We start from the raw sequence: 20,543 nt of genomic DNA on the forward strand, positions 1-20,543 counted from the left end.
CATATGTCTACCCTTTAACCCTTACATTTTTCCATCAAATTTTCCATTTCTTTTTGCAATGTATTCTCTTGACTAGAGATTCCAATTCAAGAAAGTGTTTTTAATTGATATTTTTGACAATGATTATTCCAATTGTTAGTTTTTTCATAGCAGTCTGTTTTTCTTTAATTCATTGTATATGACAAAATGCTGAATCTCTCTGAAGACATGAATTTTATTAACTTTGGAGTTTTCTTCTCAATTAATTCATTTGGTAGTCAGTATGTCTCTTTGCTGCTTGGGTGTCTCCTTAATTTCTTCAAATACTTTATAATTTGTTGTTGCTGAATATCTCTGTCTATGTGTATATTTCCTCATTCTAAATGCAAATTCCTGTTGGAGGATGCATGCTCGCCTCTGTGATTTGGGGGAAAGGATGGAGGAGGCAGGAGAGCTTCTCCTCTCAGTCTGAGTCTTTCAACCTGACCTTGTACTATGCTTGCCTTTTCCTCACAAACACCCATGGGGCAGTTGATCTTTATCAGGATCCACTTCAGAGAGCTGTGTTAGGACAGCTTTTGTATGGATGAAAAATACTGGAAGCAACCAGTATTTTGTTTTATTTTCCTTCTGCTATAATTTTGGCATTCTAGGGTTTACCTTGTGCTCTAGTCTACATTTCTTCACCACCCCCAACCCTCAGCTGGGAGTGATTCATAGAAGATCCCTTCTCTTTGATCAAAGATGACTTTCAGGGTTCAAAGATGTTTTAACAGGCAATGATAAAAAATAATTCAATGAATATCAATGTTCTCTCCCTATCAAATTTTAATAATTTGCCTCAGATTTCACCCTATAGAATAAAATATTAGAACTATAGTTCACATCCATGTATGCAATACTCCTTCCTTCTTCAGAGGTAAACTCTATGCTGAATTTGATGTCAGTGGTTCCTTTACAGGGTTTTAAACTGTGGTTCTTATGCATGTATTCACAAACACTATACACACTGCTTGTTCAAAATTTGTATGTGTATATATAGCTACCTATCATCTATCTATCAAATACCATCTATATCCTCCAGAAATTTGAGTATTTGCTCAATATTATTTTTTTAAAGATTTATTTATTTATTTATACAAGCACTGGGTACAATCAGAAGCGTGGGAGGGTGAGAGAATTCACCAGAGCCAGAGCGGGGAGCAGAGCAGGCAGAAGGACTGAAGTACACTGCTGAGGGGAGCAGCGGGCGGCAGGAGAGGTCTGCGCGCCATGGGGGACCCTCCTCTGGTGGCCGGGGAGCAGCTGGAGATCGAACCAGCACTGCAGAGGCTGCAGGCAGCTTCGCAACCCAGCGCTCAACTGCTGCGCCACCGGGGAGGCCCCTCAATATTATTTTTAATGTTTTAGAGAGTCCATTCTGATATGTGCAGATCTAATTCAGGCAATGATAAAAAATAATTCAATGAATATCAATGTTCTCTCCCTATCAAATTTTAATAATTTGCCTCAGATTTCACCCTATGGAATAACATTCAACATTTTTAACTGCTGTATTGTACAGAATTCCACTGTATACATATACCAGTTTAAAAATTCACTGTATTCTCAATTGCTATTTGGGTTGTTCCTAATAATTTACTGTAACAATGTACCAGTCTTATTTCTGTATTCTTGCAATATGTGTGTGGAGTGGAAATGCTGGGACAAAGAGTGTGTACTCTTCATATTTACCACTGGTTTTCAAGCTGTTCTCTGAAGCAGCTCTACCAATTTACACACACACACAGTATTAAGAGTTGTGATTTCTGTACATCATTGCCAACAGTGGTTTTGTCAGACTTTTCCATTTTTTGCCAACTGGCAGAATAATGGTATCTCAACATTGTTTTATTTTGTTTCTGAATGATATGAAGAAAATCTTTTAAATGCTGGATATTAATTTTTTGTTAGCTACATTTGTTAAAACATCTTCTCCCAGTCTGTAGATTATGATTTGTTCCTCCTTTTTAAATGGAAAAATAACACAAAAGATTGTCTAACTATATAAATGTATAGAACACACTTACACCTAAATATATATATATATTATATACACACACCTATATAACACATAAAGTTATATACATATATAACTCTAATGGCCAGATAATTAAAGGTGTGAGGAGGATATGTAATTTCATGGAAACTATTACAGGGACATTCTCAAATCCACTGAAAGGAAGGGCTGGATGAGTGAACTCATGATACTGAGCACAGGGAAGCCCCACTGTACATCTCCCCAACTAAGTCCTCTCCCTCACTCCCAGAGGGAGGAACTGTTAGTCTGAACTTTGTGTTTTTCTTTCCTTTTTTCACTATCTGCATATAAATACATTAATAATATACATTTTAATTTTACGTATTTTTGAATTTTAAATAAATTTAATCATAATACATATTTCATGAGACCTGTTGTTTTCATTCTAGATTATATTTGTGGACTGTTCTATGTCAATGCTTCAAGTTGTAGTTACTCATTTTTACCACTATATAGCATTTTCATACAGAATTTCATACATATTTTCCCTTTATATGGAGTACACAAATGATATATTCACAATTCATTATTTCTCTGTCCATTCCACTGTAGAGGACACTGAGTTGTTTCCAGTTGATTGCTGCCATAAGCAATGCTAATGTGAACTTTACACACAAGTGCAGTTTATCAGAATATCTACTAAGAGGTTGGGTAGCTGAAAATACACATATATACTTTTTAAAATTATTGTCAACTAATTTTCAAAAAATCATTTTATACTCCCACCAGTAGTGAATTATTATTTCTGTTGCTACACATTCTTACCAAAGAATTTTTGTTCATTTCTTGATAATAAATAGGCAGTTCTTTGATTGCTGGTCATTTGGTTGTCTTCATTTGTGAAGTGCCTGTTCAAGACTTTCCCTCATTTTGCTGTTGGTTTATCTTTTTCTGATTGGTTTATAACCATCATTCATGTATTTTAGGATATTACTCCTTTATTGGTAACATATGTTGTTAATGCCTTTTTCAATTTCTGGCCCATCATTCCTCTCTCCTTTTTAGTATCCATTGAGGAATAGAAGTTCTTAACTTAGAGTAGGCAATGTGTCCATCTTTTCTTTACAGTTATTGAAATTTGTATTACCAACCCCTTTCTACTTTGAAAATATATCCCTAAAAAGCCATATCATTTGTCTTCTACACTTAAGCTTTTAATCCCCAGAATTGATTTTTACAGATGGTGTAAGAGTTAGGTTGGTAGGGGGCCAATTTCCCTTGTTAAATATTAATCCTTTCTTGTCACAGAGCCATTTGTTGTACAGTTGATCTCTTCATCGGTGATTTACAAACCATCTTTGTCATGTCATGTGTTTGTCCTGTTTCTGCATTCCCTATTATATCCACTCTACTGGTCTATTAATCAACAAATAGGGTCTGTTTTTCCTGCCCCAATACCACATTTTATTAATTATGTCCTCAGTGGTATCTCTCTTTCATTTCAATTATTGTGTGTTTTATAGAAGTAAAATTTATTTCCTATTCTAGTAAGTTTCCTAAATTCTATTTTTCTAGATTCATTAAAGTTTCATTACAGTTTACCAAATAATTGGATGGTGGTGGTTGTTGTTTTGTTCCTTACCATACCTTTAATTAGGATCTAGAGTACAATGATGAATAGAAGAAATAATAATAGGAATCTGTGTTTTATACATCATCTCAAAGACAATGCTTGCAAATTCTCAACAGTATGGTGTTTGCTGTGGAAGACTGAAAAAAGTAGTATGGGGAGGAGTTTGTTTTTGGATATGGTGAATTTGGACCTATTAGACATTAAAGTGGAAATGTCAAATAGGCAGATGTTTGTGCCTATGAATGCAGGGTTTCATGGCAAAGTCCAAGCTAGAGATATAAATTTGGAAGCCACCATATTAACAGTATTTAAAGTTTGGATCTACATAAGTTTACCAAGAGAATGAAGGTAGATAGAAAGATCATATTCTAGTACTAATAGTAAATTCCCCTCTAGTATTTTTTTCTTTGTTCCTCTAAAACCATCTCCTACCTATCTTTTAGGATTGTCTCAAAATTTCCCACCTGTTAATGGTACCCCTTTTTGTTTTCTAGTGTTGCCATACTTTTTTAATATCTTTCATTTAAATGGGAGGTAATGCAGAAAGGAAATTCACATGTGTCATCTGTTTCATAGTCTGATTTTATCTCCTTCACCATTGTTTCAGGCAATAAAGAATTTATTCCATTTTTAATAATCCAATAAAAATTCAATTCATGGATTATATCAGCAGCAGTAGTTCTGAACTACATGAAGTTGATGAACTATTTTTGACCCAGAAAAATGGCAATAACTTATACATCAACCTATACTAAATTTGGTTATTTGGGATTATATCAGTTTAGTTTATATCAGAAAACAACATTAAAATGAGAGCAAATTCCTTCTTGGACTTTTGGCTAAGATCAAGTGTAAAATGCAATCAAAATGAATTGACCAAAATAACTTAACATTGTTTGACACTTACCTTTAAAAATCCTTCCTAGGCCTCTGAAATCCATTTGATCTGAACAGTTAAATACAACCACATATTTTCCCAAACACCTTCCCATGTCTTTTGTGGTTTCTGTTTTTCCAGTGCCTGCGGGTCCTGCTGGAGCACCTCCCATGTTCATTCCCAAAGCTTGGGCTAAAGTGATATAGCATCTGTGAAGGTTAATCAGATAAAACAATGTAACTATCAATTAAGTGATAATGCAATTTACAGTAAAGCTCATGCAAGTTTCTGATGTGACTGGAATAGGCCTATTTTTTAATTTAAGCAGCTCACATAAGAGACACAAGCAACTAAATAAGGCTGCAATAACTTGATATTCATTAGTAGTATAATGACTGCAAAGAAATTATTGGGACAAACTTCTAAATTCCTCAGTCCTCACTTAAAACCTTGAAGTCTTTTCTTCTACTGTGGTCAAGACAAAAAAGACCCACTTCTTCTAAGTCAGAGAACCAAATAAACAATGATGTGATGGCAGATATTAACAACTGATTTGCCAGGAAAAATATAAATCTGATCTTTTTTGCTGATTTTTGCTGTGTAAATACCTCCACCATGGTGATGACAAGCTACCAATGTGATATCACAAAATTGGAAAGAGATGCACATATGAAATTGGCTCCTGCAATGTGTAAAAGCAGACTCCAGCAGACCAAATAAATTATTTTACCACAAAAGGTTTCACTCATTTCAAGAAGTGTAAAGACTAACGTAATGAGTCTCCTTGTGTCCATGATTTAGCCTCTGCTATATTTGCTGCAGGTCTAAATAAAACTCAGTAGAGTTCAATGAGAGGTGAAGTTTAATATATACACAACAATGGAATCATAAGCACACTGAAAAAATTTATGCTACAGTAGCCCTGGGTATCTAAAGAGTGGTTGGGTAAATCAAAAGGAGATTAAAGACATAATTTGACTATGGATTAAGCTAATGGCAGAATTAATTGTTCTGTGACTCAATGTAAGTCAATACCACAAACATTTTTGAGTGTCCTCTATGCACAGCTTATTGGACTGGTGTTGTAAAATGTATAAAGATGAAAAAAGACCCAGTTATTCAATGTCATTTACTGGGAAACACTGTTAGTGGGGTATGCCATTTCCTGATTATTCAGACCTGGCCAAGAAACTTCATTTTAAGTATCATTCCTGTATCTGAAAAAGTAGGAGACTAAATTAGGGGTCCGTTTTCCTTTGCAATTCATTATAGTTGCAAGGACTTCCTTTATAGTTCTAGAGAGATTTTTCTATCTTATAATCTAAAATTCATTACTAAATTACTCATAGTCAACAGTAAAAGCTGGTTTTATTCTTTTATCTTTTTCTACTTCATAAAAATTTAATGTGCATATATATTTAAGTAAACAACTATGGTTATTTCATTGTAAGACTGACTTTGATGAGCTAATATAGACTAAGAATAACACTATGGTTTTGTTAGTATTTCAAATGCAATTTAAAATAATTTTATACATGTTATTTAATTACAGGATAGAATACAAAATAGCTGGGTTTCCTACCTATCTGTCAATGGAGTAATAACAAGACGATCAGTGCATCCCAGAAATTCATTTTGGTAAATAAAATCAACATCTGTAATAGATACCACAGTTTGATCCAAATCTTCCTTAAAATAAAATCTACTTTGTTTTAGCCATTCAAAATCGGTAACTGATTTGATGTGCATTTTTACCTTAAAAACATGAAAAATACAAAAAGTTTATATACTGAATTGCAATCACATGAAACACAACAATATGGCAGTTTTTATCCATTTGTTCATGAACTGACTCTCATTCATTTGACAAATATATATTGTATCCCTCCTTCATCCTCTGCAGAGTAAACAAAGACTGGTATGGTTCCTGCCTTCTGGAGTTTACAGAAAAGAGTAAAAAACAAACAGATAAATGGGTAATTGCAATGATGCATGAAAAGCACTACCAAAGAAATTCAGGGATCATGAAATATATAGCAGGAGGACATAATCTACATAGCCTGATAAGAGTAATGAAGAGAAAAAAACATCGAAACTAAAACTGGATAAATAGTAGGGACTGGACAGGGAAATAAAATGAAAGGAGTAATGGCAGTGTGGAGAAAATGTTCTAGGCAAAGACCCAGAAGATCTTGTTGAAGAAGTTCAGTACCGCTGAAGCTGAAGCATCCAGGACTCCAGAGATGAGAAATGAGGCTCAGATGGTCATGAGAAGGGGGTTGGGCATTGTTCTTATGGAAATGGGAAGCCTCTGATGGGATTAAGCAGGGAACCACATGGTCATATATGCATACATTCCTTTCTATACCACTGAAGAAAAAACAAACTGCTCAGTCATGGTCATCATCATATACCTATGGGGCAAGAGGTTCTGACTGCCATGGCTGTTATGAGACAGAAACGAGCTAAGCACGTGCAGGAACAACACCCTATCACAAGCACAATCTGACTTCCCACTGGCAAAACTGAGTTCTGTCCTTTGAGGGGTATCAAATAGGAAAGTGGCAAATGGCCCACTTCAATGCTTTTAAACCCAGTGGCCCACTTCCAGATAACACTAAAAAACAGACCTCTGACAACTGTATAATGTTCAGATCTCCATAAAATCAAGTCTTCTTGTCCATGCTATTTACAGTCTCACATTTTGTTGTTTCATTGTTTATGACCTTCATTCTCCCTGCAGTTAAAAATTCCAACATCTCTTCTAAAGCAGAGTTTGTTTTCATCACCATAAAATAGCTACTTTCAGGTAATATAATCTGGATCCTATCCCCAGGGACTCTATTCTCTAACCCAAGACTCACAGTCATGAAATGCAGTCAGCCAGCATCATTTTCACAATCTGTTAAGAGGGTAGGGAGGAGGAGGCAGGGAAAGAGAAGAATAACTGGTATTTATTGAGTTCTTACTGTATATCAGGCTCTTCTAAGTATTATACATGGAAAAGTAAAATGCAAATGTGCTAGCCATCAGATCTCATTTAGGTTTGGAAGTAAACTCACTCTGAGTTCAATAGTGACTAATACAGAATGAAAATAATTTTATAGTTTTAAGTTTTATATTATTTTTAAAAATCCACTCTGTATGGAAGGTTTTTTCCATAAATATTTGTTCAGTACTTAAAGAAATTTCTTCCACTGGATCGCAACCTTAACTATCAGTGAGAGATGTATAGACAACATTCTCAATGGTGTGCTGAGAGCAGATAAATTAATGGATTTCACCCAATCAAGCATCATCATGTTTCTTGAGGCAGACTTCAATGTAAATCAAAGTATAATGGAAATTGCAAGTTAGTGAAACTATAAAAGACCAAAGCAATATCATCCAAGTTGGCAGCTTTCTAATGGTTAGCTTGATCTAGAGATCCTCAGACCTAGAGAAGAGCTGAGTCTTGAACTTTAATGTATATATTAATCACCACCCCACAGTCTTGTAGAAATGCAGATTCTGATTCTGCATGTCTGAAAAGGGAAGAGGATAGAGGTTCTGTTTTTCTCACAAGCTCCCACGTGATGCCAATGCAATTAGTCAGGCATATAATACTTTGAGAAGTGAGGTTCTAGGTTCCAAAGTAAAAATGGACTGCTTATCCTTCAGTCTTCAATAAATATAGCCCCTGATCAGAACTTTTATTATAAGTTTGAAAGAGGCTGTCTGTAATCCTATTCTCTAAAAAAAAAGGACCCCAGTTTGCATGAATTATGTCTCCGATAAAAGAGATGCTTTTAATATGAATCAAATCAGATAGAATATAGGAATAATAGTTAAAGACAAAGATAGCTAAATAATGGTATACCATGGCCGCCTGGGATGTCTATCCCATAATAGATAAGTACTGCATCAGGAGAACTCGGTCTTGCTCAAGACCACTGGTTAGAAAGAGTGCTATTTCCAAATCAAATACCATTCCTCTTCCTCCCAACCTACAGCTTGCTCAAGGCAAGCTGATGTTGCCCTGTTGGACACTATCAATTGGATAAATATGCATGAGAATTCTCTGAAGCTCGATTCTACTCAACTTGAACTTCTCCTTTTTCAGTTGGCCCATCATATCTCGACCACTTCCACATAAATTACATCATGTTATTTGTTTCATGGAACAATTCATTTTTATCACATGACTTGGCCTCCAATTTCAGAATGTCAAATGCTAATATACATATGATTATAAACCACCAAGACAGATATACAAAGACACTTGTGAAAAAAGTAGGTGGAATGTTCATAAAGTTAGGAAAAATATCTAATTATTCATTATTACTAAACTATTAATTAGGATCCACAAAATGGAAGAATAGTAAGATTCTGATAAACCTTTCTTCTTAGTACAACCAGAAAGAATAAAACATTGCTCACAGGAAATTTCAACAGTCCATTGTTGGTATTGAAGACTGATCCATGGATATCCTATGCTAAAGTTGGTGTCTCATAGTGATATTAGAACAGGAAGAGGGAAGGAGTGTCGCAGCCAGCTTAGAGCCCATTCCAGGCAGTCAAACAAGTTGGAGACCAGGCACAGATTGTGTGGCGCACAGACCATGTGCAGTGAGGGAAATCTTTGCAGTGAGGGTGAAGTGCAGACCTAAATGCAGAGAGGGGCTGAGATTTTTGGTTCAGTTGCAGAGAGTCTGGCTGTTAGAATAGGTGGTGGAGTTCCCGCCTATCTCTCTTCAGGGATACTAAAGAGAGAAATCTGATGTATATCATGGAGATAAATGGCAAACAGGGAGATCCTAGAACTCAGACTTATGTAGTGGATCAGTTCTTACTCTGGACCCCAGGGGAGAAGGGGCAGTAGAGAATTCTCCACCTGAAATAGCTCTCTCTTTCTTCCCAAGACCAAGACTGAGTCACTGTACTCCCACTTTCCTTCCCTCCTCCAGTTGCCACCAAGTTAAATAAAACATAAATAAAAGTAAAGGCACAATACAGCAACCAGAAAAACAAAATAAGGTAACACACATGGCTAGGAAACAAGGGACCTTGGAATATCAGATGGAAAAGCTGAAAGAGAATAAAAGCCCAGAGACCTAAATAAATGACACAAAATTCAAGGTCCTAACCCAAAGATTTTTAAATGACTATCAGAAAGACACTCAATGAAGGCATAAACATACAATCAAACATAAAAAGGCAGGCTCAGGATCTTACAGAAAAGAGATATAGGAACAGAAAAGTTCTCCACTAAAGATATTGAAGCCATTAAAAAGAAAAAAAGAGACACCGAAAACAAACATGGAAAGTATACTTAGACTAGCACAAGAATTTGTGAAATAGAAGGTTAAAATGTAAAAATGACCCTAGTGGAAAAGGTGAGAAACATAAGAGTTAGAAAAGTGAAGAAAACTCTGTGAGAAAAAACAGACTCTATCAGAATAGGAAACATAGAAAAAAAGACTAATCAATACAAAGTAAAAATCAAAATCAACAAACAACTATAAAACAGAGACACACTACAGGGCAGGGGGGGGGAAGGAAGGACTAGAGTCAAAAAAAGGGGGGGGGAATTGTATAGGGAATATAACCAAAATGAAAATGCATATATTGTGCAAAGATGAAAAATGATATAAGAATTTTATAAAATAAAATATTAAAAAAATTGCACATTTAGCTTGAAAAAAAAAAAAGAATAGGAAACATAGAGATAAGGGGTAAACTAGAAGGTATATATAGAGAGAAAGTTAGACTCTATTCAAAGAAACAGTTGCTGAGAACTTCCCTAAGGAAAGAACTAACCCTAGATGTCCAGGAGGCTGACAGAACACCCAAATTTCTAAGTGCAAAACAACGTACACCGGGCCTCCCCAGTGGCGCAGCGGTTGAGTGCTGGGCTGCGAAGCTGCCCGCAGCCTCTGCAGCGCCAGTTCGATCCCCGGATGCCAGGGAGTGTCCCACACGACGCGCAGACCTCTCCTACTGCGCCCACTGCTCCCCTCAGCAGTGTACTTCGGTCCTTCTGCCTGTTCTGCTCACTGCTCTGGCTCTGGTGAACTCTCTCACCCTCCTGCACTTCTGACTGTACCTAGTGCTTATAAACACATAAATAAACAAATAAACAAACAAACAAATAAATAAATAAATCTTAGGAAAAAAAAAAAACCTACACCAAGACACATCGTTGCTAAATTAGCAAAAGTCAGTGATAAAGAAAAAATATTACAGTCTGCTAGGGGAAAAAGAATGTAGCATATAAAGATGCCTCAATCAAGCTTTCATCATACTTCTCAGCAAAAACTCTACAGGTTAGAAAAGAGTAGAATGACCTATTACAATTCAAAAAGATAAAAACTGTCAGTCAAGAATACTCTAGCCTAGAAAATCATCAATCAAATATGGATTATATCAATCTCAAAATATGGAGTATCAAAGACTTCCCAAACAAAAGTTAAAGGCATTTACACCATCAAATGTTGAAAGGAGTTCTTCTATATGAAAAGAAAAAAGAGAAGAACACAAAAATCTTGAGCAAGGTGATAAATATTAACACAGTATCACAAGTATAAACAAGAATAATATGAAATAAGACAACCATAAAACAGGGCCTCCCCTGGTGACTCAGCGGTTGAGCGCTGGGCTGCGAAGCTGCCCGCAGCCTCTGCAGCGCCGGTTCGATCACCAGCCACCGGAGAGGGTCCTACATGGTGCACAGACCTCTCCTGCAGCACCTGCTGCTCCCGTCAGCAGTGTGTTTGGTCAGTCTGCCTGTTCTGCTCCCCGCTCTGGCTCTGGTGAATTCTCTCACCCTCCCACGCTTCTGACTGTACCCAGTGCTTGTATGGATAAATAAATAAATCTTTAAAAAAAAAAAAAGACAACCATAAAACACAAAGGGGAAGGACAGAATCTGTATAGTCAAATGACAGTGTGTTGATACTGTCACACAAAAAAGACTGTTTTAGATATAGAAAGTTTGTTTCTGTTTTGAAAAATTTCTTAAATGTAGTTTTTTTTTCTTACATCATTAAATTTTGGACAATATGTGATTTCTCCACTTTAGGGATAGTCACTGGGTATCTCCCACCACCAAAGCACCCATAGCCCATCCCCATCTTCTCTTTTCTCTTCCACCCTCTAAGTGTTACCCCCCCTCCTGCTTATCCTCCCCCCTCCCTCCCTGGATATGCCTCGTATCTGTAGTCAGCTTTCAAGGTTTGTCTTTGTCTGATGCTTTGCTTGGTTTGTCTATATGCTACATAAAAGTGAAACCATCCAGTATTTATCTTTTTCCTTCTGACTTCTTTCACTTAACATCAATTCTTCTAGTTTTATCCATCATATTGCCATATCCATCATATGAGTTAATCTTTTTTGATTGATGAATGGTATTCCATTGTGTATCTATCCCCACAGTAATCACAAACAAAAATATGGAATAGAGACACTTAGAAGAAAAAATAAAGAAACAGAGAATCAGTGGGGAAAACCAAAACAAATGAAAAGGCAGATAGAAACACCCGGAAAAAGAAGCAACAGAAAGAAAAAACAGCCAGGAAACAAAATATACAGTGGCAGTAATTAAGCCCCATGTATCAATGGTAACTTTAAATGTGAATGTTCTGAACTCATCAATCAAAAGACAGAGATGGCAGATTTGATTTAAAAAGCATGATCTATCTCTATTATGCATACAGGGTCTCACATTAGATCTAAATTATTAATTAGTACACTAAATTACTGTTAATTAAGAAAAAAGAGATACTCACCAAATCATCAAAAATATCTCTCTGATGCACATGAATGGTAATTAAAGTTTCAAATTTCACTCTGTTAAATTTGGTGAGGTCATGTGTTGTCTGAGCAATTAGCAAATTTAGAATATCCAAAAATTTCTGATTGGTCAATTGCATGATTTTCCTGTCATCTTTAGCATTGTGTAAAGCCTCTTCTGAATCATGTGTCCACAACATCTGAATTCCCAGAAGCCCAACCTACAAATCCATCAGATAAATTTGCCAAATATTTAAAACACATCTGGAGTAACATTTGGGGGTCACTCATTCACACAAAGGCAAAGCAGGTTTTACTCACTTTCTACTAAAAACACATTCATTTCTCCAGTCCTAAAAGGGGTAAAACCATTTAAAGTTCTAGCTAGTGATATTTCATTATTTCACTGTAGATAGAAAAATATTAAAACAATGACTACCATTTATTGAAGTAAATGTTATAAAAGATAATTAGGAAATTTTTCTATTAAGGGTCTGAGACTAGCAGATACACCCATTCAATGATTTTTCTTTCTTAGTAAAAGCAAATGGAATTAATTGATTCTTTATTATATATTTTTCTTCATTAGGATTTTCCAACAGTCTCTTTGAATCTTCTAAAAAGTTTATGCTGCCTATCTTCTTTCCTGATCTCTCCCTCTCTCATATCCATATCTTTATGTCTATTTCTCTGTCTACATATTTATCTATAGAATAGAGACAGAAAGTAAAAGGGAAAGAAGTTTCTCCTGTGTACCCTAATGAAGGTGTAGGAAACTGTGAGTGGGGTCACCTTAGGCCAACAGTTTCTTCCCCAGTCAGAATGCCCTATCCTCACCCCACTTGCTGAAAGATATATCACTTTGGGAGTTTTTGTTCACTCTCAAAATCAAGCAACAGATCTTAGATTATTTGGGCCAATAAGGAACCCACATTTGGCAGACAACTGATAGTGGGGTGAGCAGCATATGGATACTGCCGGCCATAGTATTCATTGCAGGTAAAAAGCAGGAATAAAACCCTTTCCTTAGGAACTTTGTTGTTTTTCCTGCTAGAGCAGTGACTAATCCTAGAGTCTGCAAGATTAGGCAACATCAAGAAACTCCCAAGAACAAGCTGATTCTGACCTGACCCTAATGCAGCAGATGACAAGCACAAGATAAATAAAACAAAGAGAAAAATTACAGAAACAGCAGTGTTAAGTTTGTCAGACTTAAAGACAGACCAGTAGACCAGAATATTCACCTTAAAGTAGTACACTCTAAAAACTAGTCTTTAACATGATTAACCAAAGTGACCAAGAAAAGTTTCAATTACGTTCTTTACTTGGTTTAAGAAGACAGAGAACTGGTGAAGGCTAGAGGAAGTTTCATTGCAACAAAAACAAACTAAGAAAGCTCATTCTCATGAATAGCATTTGATGCCTGTAATAAGCACATTAAAAATACTGGAAGGGAATAAATGCACTGAAATATAATAGTCATCTTTCCCGGAGGCAGAAATACGGAAAATTTATTTCCATATTTTTCAAATTTATTTTTCACATATTTTTCAAATTTTTCCAAAAGTTTGCTACAAAGATCCATAGCATTCATGATCTTCCAAAATGTGTTTTGGAAGAAAACAGAGGTGAAATTTAGAATAATTTTAGATAAAAACTTAAATTAACATTGTAGTGGGCAAATTCGTTATTTGGAAAAAATGCTTTAAAGAATAATGAATATGGGCCTCCCCGGTGGCGCAGCGGTTGAGCGCTGGGTTGCGAAGCTGCCTGCAGCCTCTACAGCCCTGGTTCGATCCCCGGCTGCTCCCCGGCCACAGGAGGAGGGTCCCACATGGTGCGCAGACCTCTCCTGCCGCCTGCTGCTCCCCTCAGCAGTGTACTACAGTCTGCCTGCTCTGCTCCCTGCTCTGGCTCTGGTGAATTCTCTCACCATCCTGTGCTTATGACTATACCCAGTGCTTGTATAAATAAATAAAAATTAAAAAAAGAATAATGAATATATACATGTGTATTTATTCAGTATATATGTCACTCAATATATACATTCAGTATATCCATTCATCTACATTAATACATACATTGCTCTAGGAAGCAATTTTTCCAAATATCTTAAATTTGCTCTCTACAATGTTAAAATTTTTATCTACAATAACTTAAAATTTCACATCTCTGTATGTGTGTATGGCATACACACACTAGTAAATCCTGAAAGCTAGCCAACTTTCTTGTTATGTACTGTTCAGTTTCATCACTGCTTTGAACTTGCTCTTCAACTTTTCCACCTTTAATGCTAAATCCTCTGTCTAACCTAGACTGAGCCTCTCCTTTGGAATATATAAGGTGGTCAAGCTTTCCTGGGAGAGGGAAAGTGTGTTGACTTAGTCTAAGGAGCTATTTTCTCAGCTTATCAAATAAAGTATTTTATAAAGCCTTATCACAAAGGTAATAATGCTAATAAGAATATATTAAAAGTTTTCCCAGGATATTATACAATACAAGAAAACCACATTATTAAAATATTCTCCCTAATAAAGGTTGATTCTATATCTCTACTTGTGTCACCTGAATAAATAATTCCATATCATTTCAGCTGTCTTCACTACATGCAATAAATCAAAGTCTAGAGTTTGGGGCAGAGCAATCAGAGAAGAAATAAAGTTAGGGGAAAATCTCACATTTTTTTCCTGAATATTCCTTGCATTCTTTCCCACTCTATGTCTGACCCAGATCAAAGTCATCACCTTTCATTTATCTTGGCTGGAAATTTAATGAAACTGATGGCTCTTCATTTTCTAAATCCAGTTTTAATAATACTTGGTGCATTACAATGCACTGCTAAGAGTTATAGGCCATGAGAGCTATTCAAGAGCAAGAGAACACCTGCTCCAACCCCAGCCTCTTCAAAATCTTCTCTCTTTAAAAAGTTAGTTGTATATGAAGGTATCCTTTAACAGACTATGCCAATTTTTAATCATTTGAAGGGAAAATAAAAGGCAAGGCAAATTTCATTTCAGGAAAAAGATATGCTTATCCCTTTTATATATGTCCATATCCATATCTGTATCTCTATCTATGTCTGAAGAGAGGAACAGGGAGAGGGAGGAGCTGTATGAGGGTGAGGGAGGTAGAGGGAATGGGAGGGAGAGGCTAAGAGAGAGAGAAGTCTTTTACATATGCGAGATGAAATTTTCCCTAAGTGCTTAAAGTCTCAGTGTTAATCCTTAGATGGCAGAATAGTGGCACATCCTCTTCTGGGGGGTGGGAAGAGTTGTCCTAAAACAGTCTAGGTGACAAGCAGCTGGTTGGGAGTTTAGGGTGGGAAGGCCCCCCAACTCGTTCAGGGCTACAACAGTCTCTACAGCATCTGAATGACAATCTCCTGAGTATCCTCCTACCTTACTTCCCTTGTGACCACTATTTAAACATTGTGTATTCTCACCTGTGCTGGGAAGTTATTGAGGAAAGGCAAGAGTTGAAATCCTGAATCACTGATTTGATAGAATGCAGATCTAATTATATTATGTAATGATGACATCTGTGTCTTTAGCAATTCCAGAAGCCAAATCTCTACAGGACCTTTGGCCATAACAGGATTATCCAACTAAAAAACATATTACAGATGTATTACAAACTGATAGTAATTTGGTATGTGTACAAATGTCACACACTTGACAAACCTTGGTATCTCAATGTAAAGCAAATAATTGTATGCAAATAAAACTTGAGTAAAATCAACTAATGCTATAAAGATCATCTGGTGGTAAAACTTTCATTTTACAGATAGCAAAGTGAATCTCAGAGAAGTTAAATGAATTATCCAAGGTAGTTTCAACAAAGCTGGGATAAAGAACTAGACCCAAGTCCACCACCGTCTTTTGTCATAAGTAAATTACATTCTCCTCAACCTAACATTTTTTTTTAATTCTAGTAACAAAATTTTAGCCAAGTTAAATTACAATAATTTTCTCTCCTTCTCTTGATATGACGGCCAGGATGCGATCATAGTCCTTGGCATGAAATGTCACCTCATTTATGTTGTCAGATACTGCAGGGAGATGTGGCTGTAAGAAGCACAAGACAGAACGACACGTCAGACATGAGACTCAACACCAGAGCTGTGGAGATGTTTTTAAAACCCTTAATATTCTTTCATCTTTGTAAAAGATTAAGAATTTACTTCATTGTCTCAAAAAAAAAAAAAAAGGCTGCTTTGTCCCTGGACTGAGTTTGAGACCCACATTGTGCATGCTATGTTGAGGTAACATTGGCTCACTGCGTTATGTATGTTTAGGGGCTTAGAGTCACACCTCTGCAAATGGATGTGATCACACAACACCCACCACCACCCCATAACCCTGAGGCCACAGTCCCCTGAGGCCCTTCTCCTTTTGTTCCCCCTTACCACCCTCCCCTTCTGGTAGGCTCGGCTTCACAGTCCATTTCAAGGATTTGTTATTTTTGTTTTATCTGTCCTTTTGTTTGCTTGTTTTATATTCAACAGAGGCCCACTTTTTAAAAATCCAGCTCTACAGAATGTTTTCTCCAAGTCCTGGAAATGCCCCTTTCATGACAGAAACTGACTCACACAGTTTGCAGTCCCTGACCTCTTCCCTCCCAGAGACAGCTCCATTCCGCCTTCTCTCTTGGTTCTCTAACTACCTTACACAGTCATTACTTCCCTTCTCTCTTTTCTCATCTCTCTTTTCCACAGTCCCTGGAAACCAGCAAGGAAGATGTTATTAGCTGTGTCCCAGATTCCCAAATGAGATACTGCTCTGGGGTAGTGTTTCTGGGCCTCCCACACCCAGTTCCCTATCCCTTTTCCCTTCCTTCTGGAAGTGTTGCTCAAGGGAATGACTAAATGCATAGAAGCATTCAGGAAGGGAAAAAGGGTGGAGCCAAGCCACAACCCCTACTTGATCTAAGAATATTTAGACTGAAATGCACATAATAATGAATTGCATTTAGTGAGCAAATACTGCATGCCGGACACTTTTCAATGCATTATCTCATAGAATCTTTACCTAATATTATGAGGTAGGAACCATTAATTGTCTGATTTTACAGAAGAGGAAACTGAGGCACAGGAAAATCAAGTTTGCCACCGTCATCTGGCTGGTGAGTGGCTCCATCACTGACTTGCTCCCCAATACCACTGGATTGCCTCAGACTCAAGCCTCCAGACAGAAAATAGGACCGTTTAAAATCAACATAATTTTGGGGGGCCTCCCTGGTGGCGCAGCGGGTTGAGCGTTGTGCTGTGAAGCTGTCCACAATCTCTGAAGCGCTAGTTCGATTCGATTCCCTGCTGGCCCACATGGTGTGGCAGACCTCTCCTGCCTCGCCCGCTGCTCCCCTCAGCAGTGTCTTTGGTCCGTCTGCCTGTTCTGTTCCCCGCTCTGTCTCTGGTGAATCTGCTCAACTTCCCACACATCTGGCCTGTACCCCAGTTATTGTATAAATAAATAAAAATCTTTTAAAAAAATACATTGAAATCAACATAATTTTAATACTCTTTTTCCTACCTGCACTTTTAAGATGTTAACATCATTTTATTATTGATTATGTATGCTGTGGGAAAGAAATGATTCAGGTAATACTCAATTATACCTGTATGGTGTGGGAGTCACTGGCTTGTCCAAGAATTTCCAGGAGAACTGGATCAGATACAAAGAAGAATCTTGGGAATAATAATCGCTTCTTCTCCAGGTACCTTTAAATAAAGCCACATTACCAATTTTTTTCCCCTGAACTGTTGATTTTTGGTTTGTTTAGCCAAAATACAATCACCAGCATCTTCAAGAACGTAATAGCAATGACTAGTCATTTCCCATTTGCTTTGAAATGTTTGGTTGGAACCAAAATTCATGCTCCACCAGTGGAACATGAAAGAGTGCAGAGAAAGTCTGTCCCACCCTCTACCACTGCTCTCACTGACAGACATGGGGGAAAGTCCCTCACCCCTCTGTGCACTTCTGAAGCAGGAAGAACAAATTAACATCAGATAGATTAGAAATGGGAAAAGTCCAAATTGAATTACACGGCTATAAATCCTAAAGTAAATGGGGCAAACCAGGGGCTCATGCCCTGTGCTGAGTATCAAGGAGAGAAGAGGGGGTTCCTCATACCAAGGGGGGATGACTTCACATGACAAAACATTGCCTCTGGATATTTGCTCTGCCTTAAGATAGGTTTCTCTGATTTTAAAAGGCTGTCTCTGGAGATATTCCTACATTCAGGTAATCTTCTTTAAGTAATAGTTACAGTTTCTCCTGAGGCCTATAGGACCGTAATTGACCTTAGTTTCACATATCAAGTCCACGTATTAGAAAAGGCTGCCTCTGAACATCTTGGAAGAGCCTGTCTGAACCTTTTTGGGAAAGCCAACATCTGCCATTGAATATAACTTTTCTAGGTATTGTGAATCTCGTGGCTTAATCCCATGGTGAATACATAATTTATCTCCAAACCAGGACATTTTGAGAGTAAAATGGGCAAGAGGGAATTAATTATTAAGCCAGGACAGAAGCATAAACCAAACAAAACAGGTTATATTGACACCCTATTTCAAATTAAAATTGAAAAACAACCTGCCTTTTAAGAAAATGACCTGTGCATTTGTCTAATTGCTATCTCAGTGCACATGTGTCCTCCACACCTGTAGTGGATTGAATGGTAGCCTCCCCAAAAGTAAGTGCACATCCCATTTCCTAGAACCATGACTGTGACCATATCTGTTTCTTTTTAATGTTTTATTTATTTATTTTCTTACCTCTTCGTTCATTTTTGGGTAGTATTTGATTTCTCCCCTCTGGTGTAGTCCCCATAGTTCTTGCACCACCATAGCACCCCTACTCCATCACCACCATCCCTTGTGCTCTTCCCTCCCATTTTGACCTTTCTACCTCCTCCCCCTCTCCTCTGTTGCAAGTTTCAGATCTATGGCAATGTGACCATATTTGGACAAAGGTCTTTGTCAAAGTATTGAGGTTAAGGATCTCGAAAAGAGATTATCCTGGATTATCCAGATGAGTCCTAAATCGAAAGACAAGTGTCCCCATGAAAGACACACAGGAAGAAAAGTAGAAGGACATGTGAAGATAGAGACAGAGACTAGAGTTAACTAGTTATAAGTCAAGGAGCTCCTAGCCACCAGAAATTGAGGGACAAGGAAAGATTCTTCCTAGAACCTTCAAGAGGAGCCAACAACTTGATGTCAGCCTGCCAGTCTCCAGAATGGTGAAAAAGTCAATTTCGGTTTCAGTGGTCATTCATTACAACAGCCCCAGGAAACTAACACAACATCTTCAATCATCCCCTGCACACCCACGCCTTTAAGTTGAAGGTGTCTTCTTTTTTTTTTTTTTACAGAAAATTTAAATCTATGTGAAATAGTAGATTCCTATCCCCTTTTGAGCCAAAACCACCAAACCAGAAATGCAGTCAATACTATTAACTTGTTTGGGATAAAACACCATACATATAAAATAACAGGTCATTAAAAAACTGAACTCTCACCCTGAAAGTGACTTCTGACATACTTCCAACTGTTCGTGTAAATGAGGTAAGAGTTGCCCCATGGTTTCGTCTCCAACACAGCAACTAATGACATTGGGATTCTCATGAGCTCGCTGCATTATTTTTATCCATGACTTGTCAATGTTCTGAAAACGTTTTGCTTCCTAGAAATGAATCCATAGTAAAGATGAGCATTCAGACAATTGAATAAGGCAAAGTCTTCCATTTGGAATTTCTTATAATTCTTCAAACCAGCCTCTATTAGTCTCAGTTGATATAATTTAAAATGGCAATTATTTTCATCTGAATTAATTCTGAATGACAAAAACCCAGTCATAAAACTACTTACCGAAATACTACTTTATCACAATGGGGTTTATCACTTATTTGTTGCCTTACATTTTTAATACCTTTTTCAGAGTGCTGCGTGATTAATTTGCACAGCTATCAACTAAAAGTTCAAGCCTAGTCTTTCAGCACCTGAGGTGTTTTAGTCTGATGAGCAAACTGAAGAAGCATGAAAATTATTTGATCTCAGGAATCTTTGAATAATTACAGCTCAATAGCACCCCAAGAAAAAGAAAACAGTCAAAACCCAAAACAAAGCTTCATTTACATTTTTGCAAATGAAAAATTTCTATTTACTATGGGTGATAGTAACTTTGCATTCAAATGCAAAAATGCCTCCAGAAATTGGCATAAACTGGCCTTATCTAAAAACATAACTTTCTAATTAAAAAAGA

General features: G+C 37.0%; 1 protein-coding gene across 1 annotated transcript in view; it reads right to left on the bottom strand.

The window, feature by feature from the left end:
- DNAH8 (dynein axonemal heavy chain 8) overlaps positions 1–20,543 on the bottom strand; it is a gene marked incomplete at its 3' end in the record, with an annotated part of 299,195 nt that overhangs the window by 169,101 nt on the left and 109,551 nt on the right. The window contains exons 34-40 of the mRNA XM_084228672.1: positions 19,801–19,964; positions 17,893–17,995; positions 16,239–16,343; positions 15,722–15,883; positions 12,276–12,500; positions 6,092–6,264; positions 4,540–4,718 (exon numbers count right to left, since the gene is read on the bottom strand). Of these exons, the coding sequence (XP_084084798.1) occupies positions 4,540–4,718; positions 6,092–6,264; positions 12,276–12,500; positions 15,722–15,883; positions 16,239–16,343; positions 17,893–17,995; positions 19,801–19,964 (1,111 nt within the window). The remainder of the gene's footprint in view (positions 1–4,539; positions 4,719–6,091; positions 6,265–12,275; positions 12,501–15,721; positions 15,884–16,238; positions 16,344–17,892; positions 17,996–19,800; positions 19,965–20,543) is intronic.

This window comes from Talpa europaea, assembly GCF_964194135.1.
Source record: "Talpa europaea genome assembly, chromosome: 2".
Classification (NCBI taxonomy): Eukaryota; Metazoa; Chordata; class Mammalia; order Eulipotyphla; family Talpidae; genus Talpa; species Talpa europaea.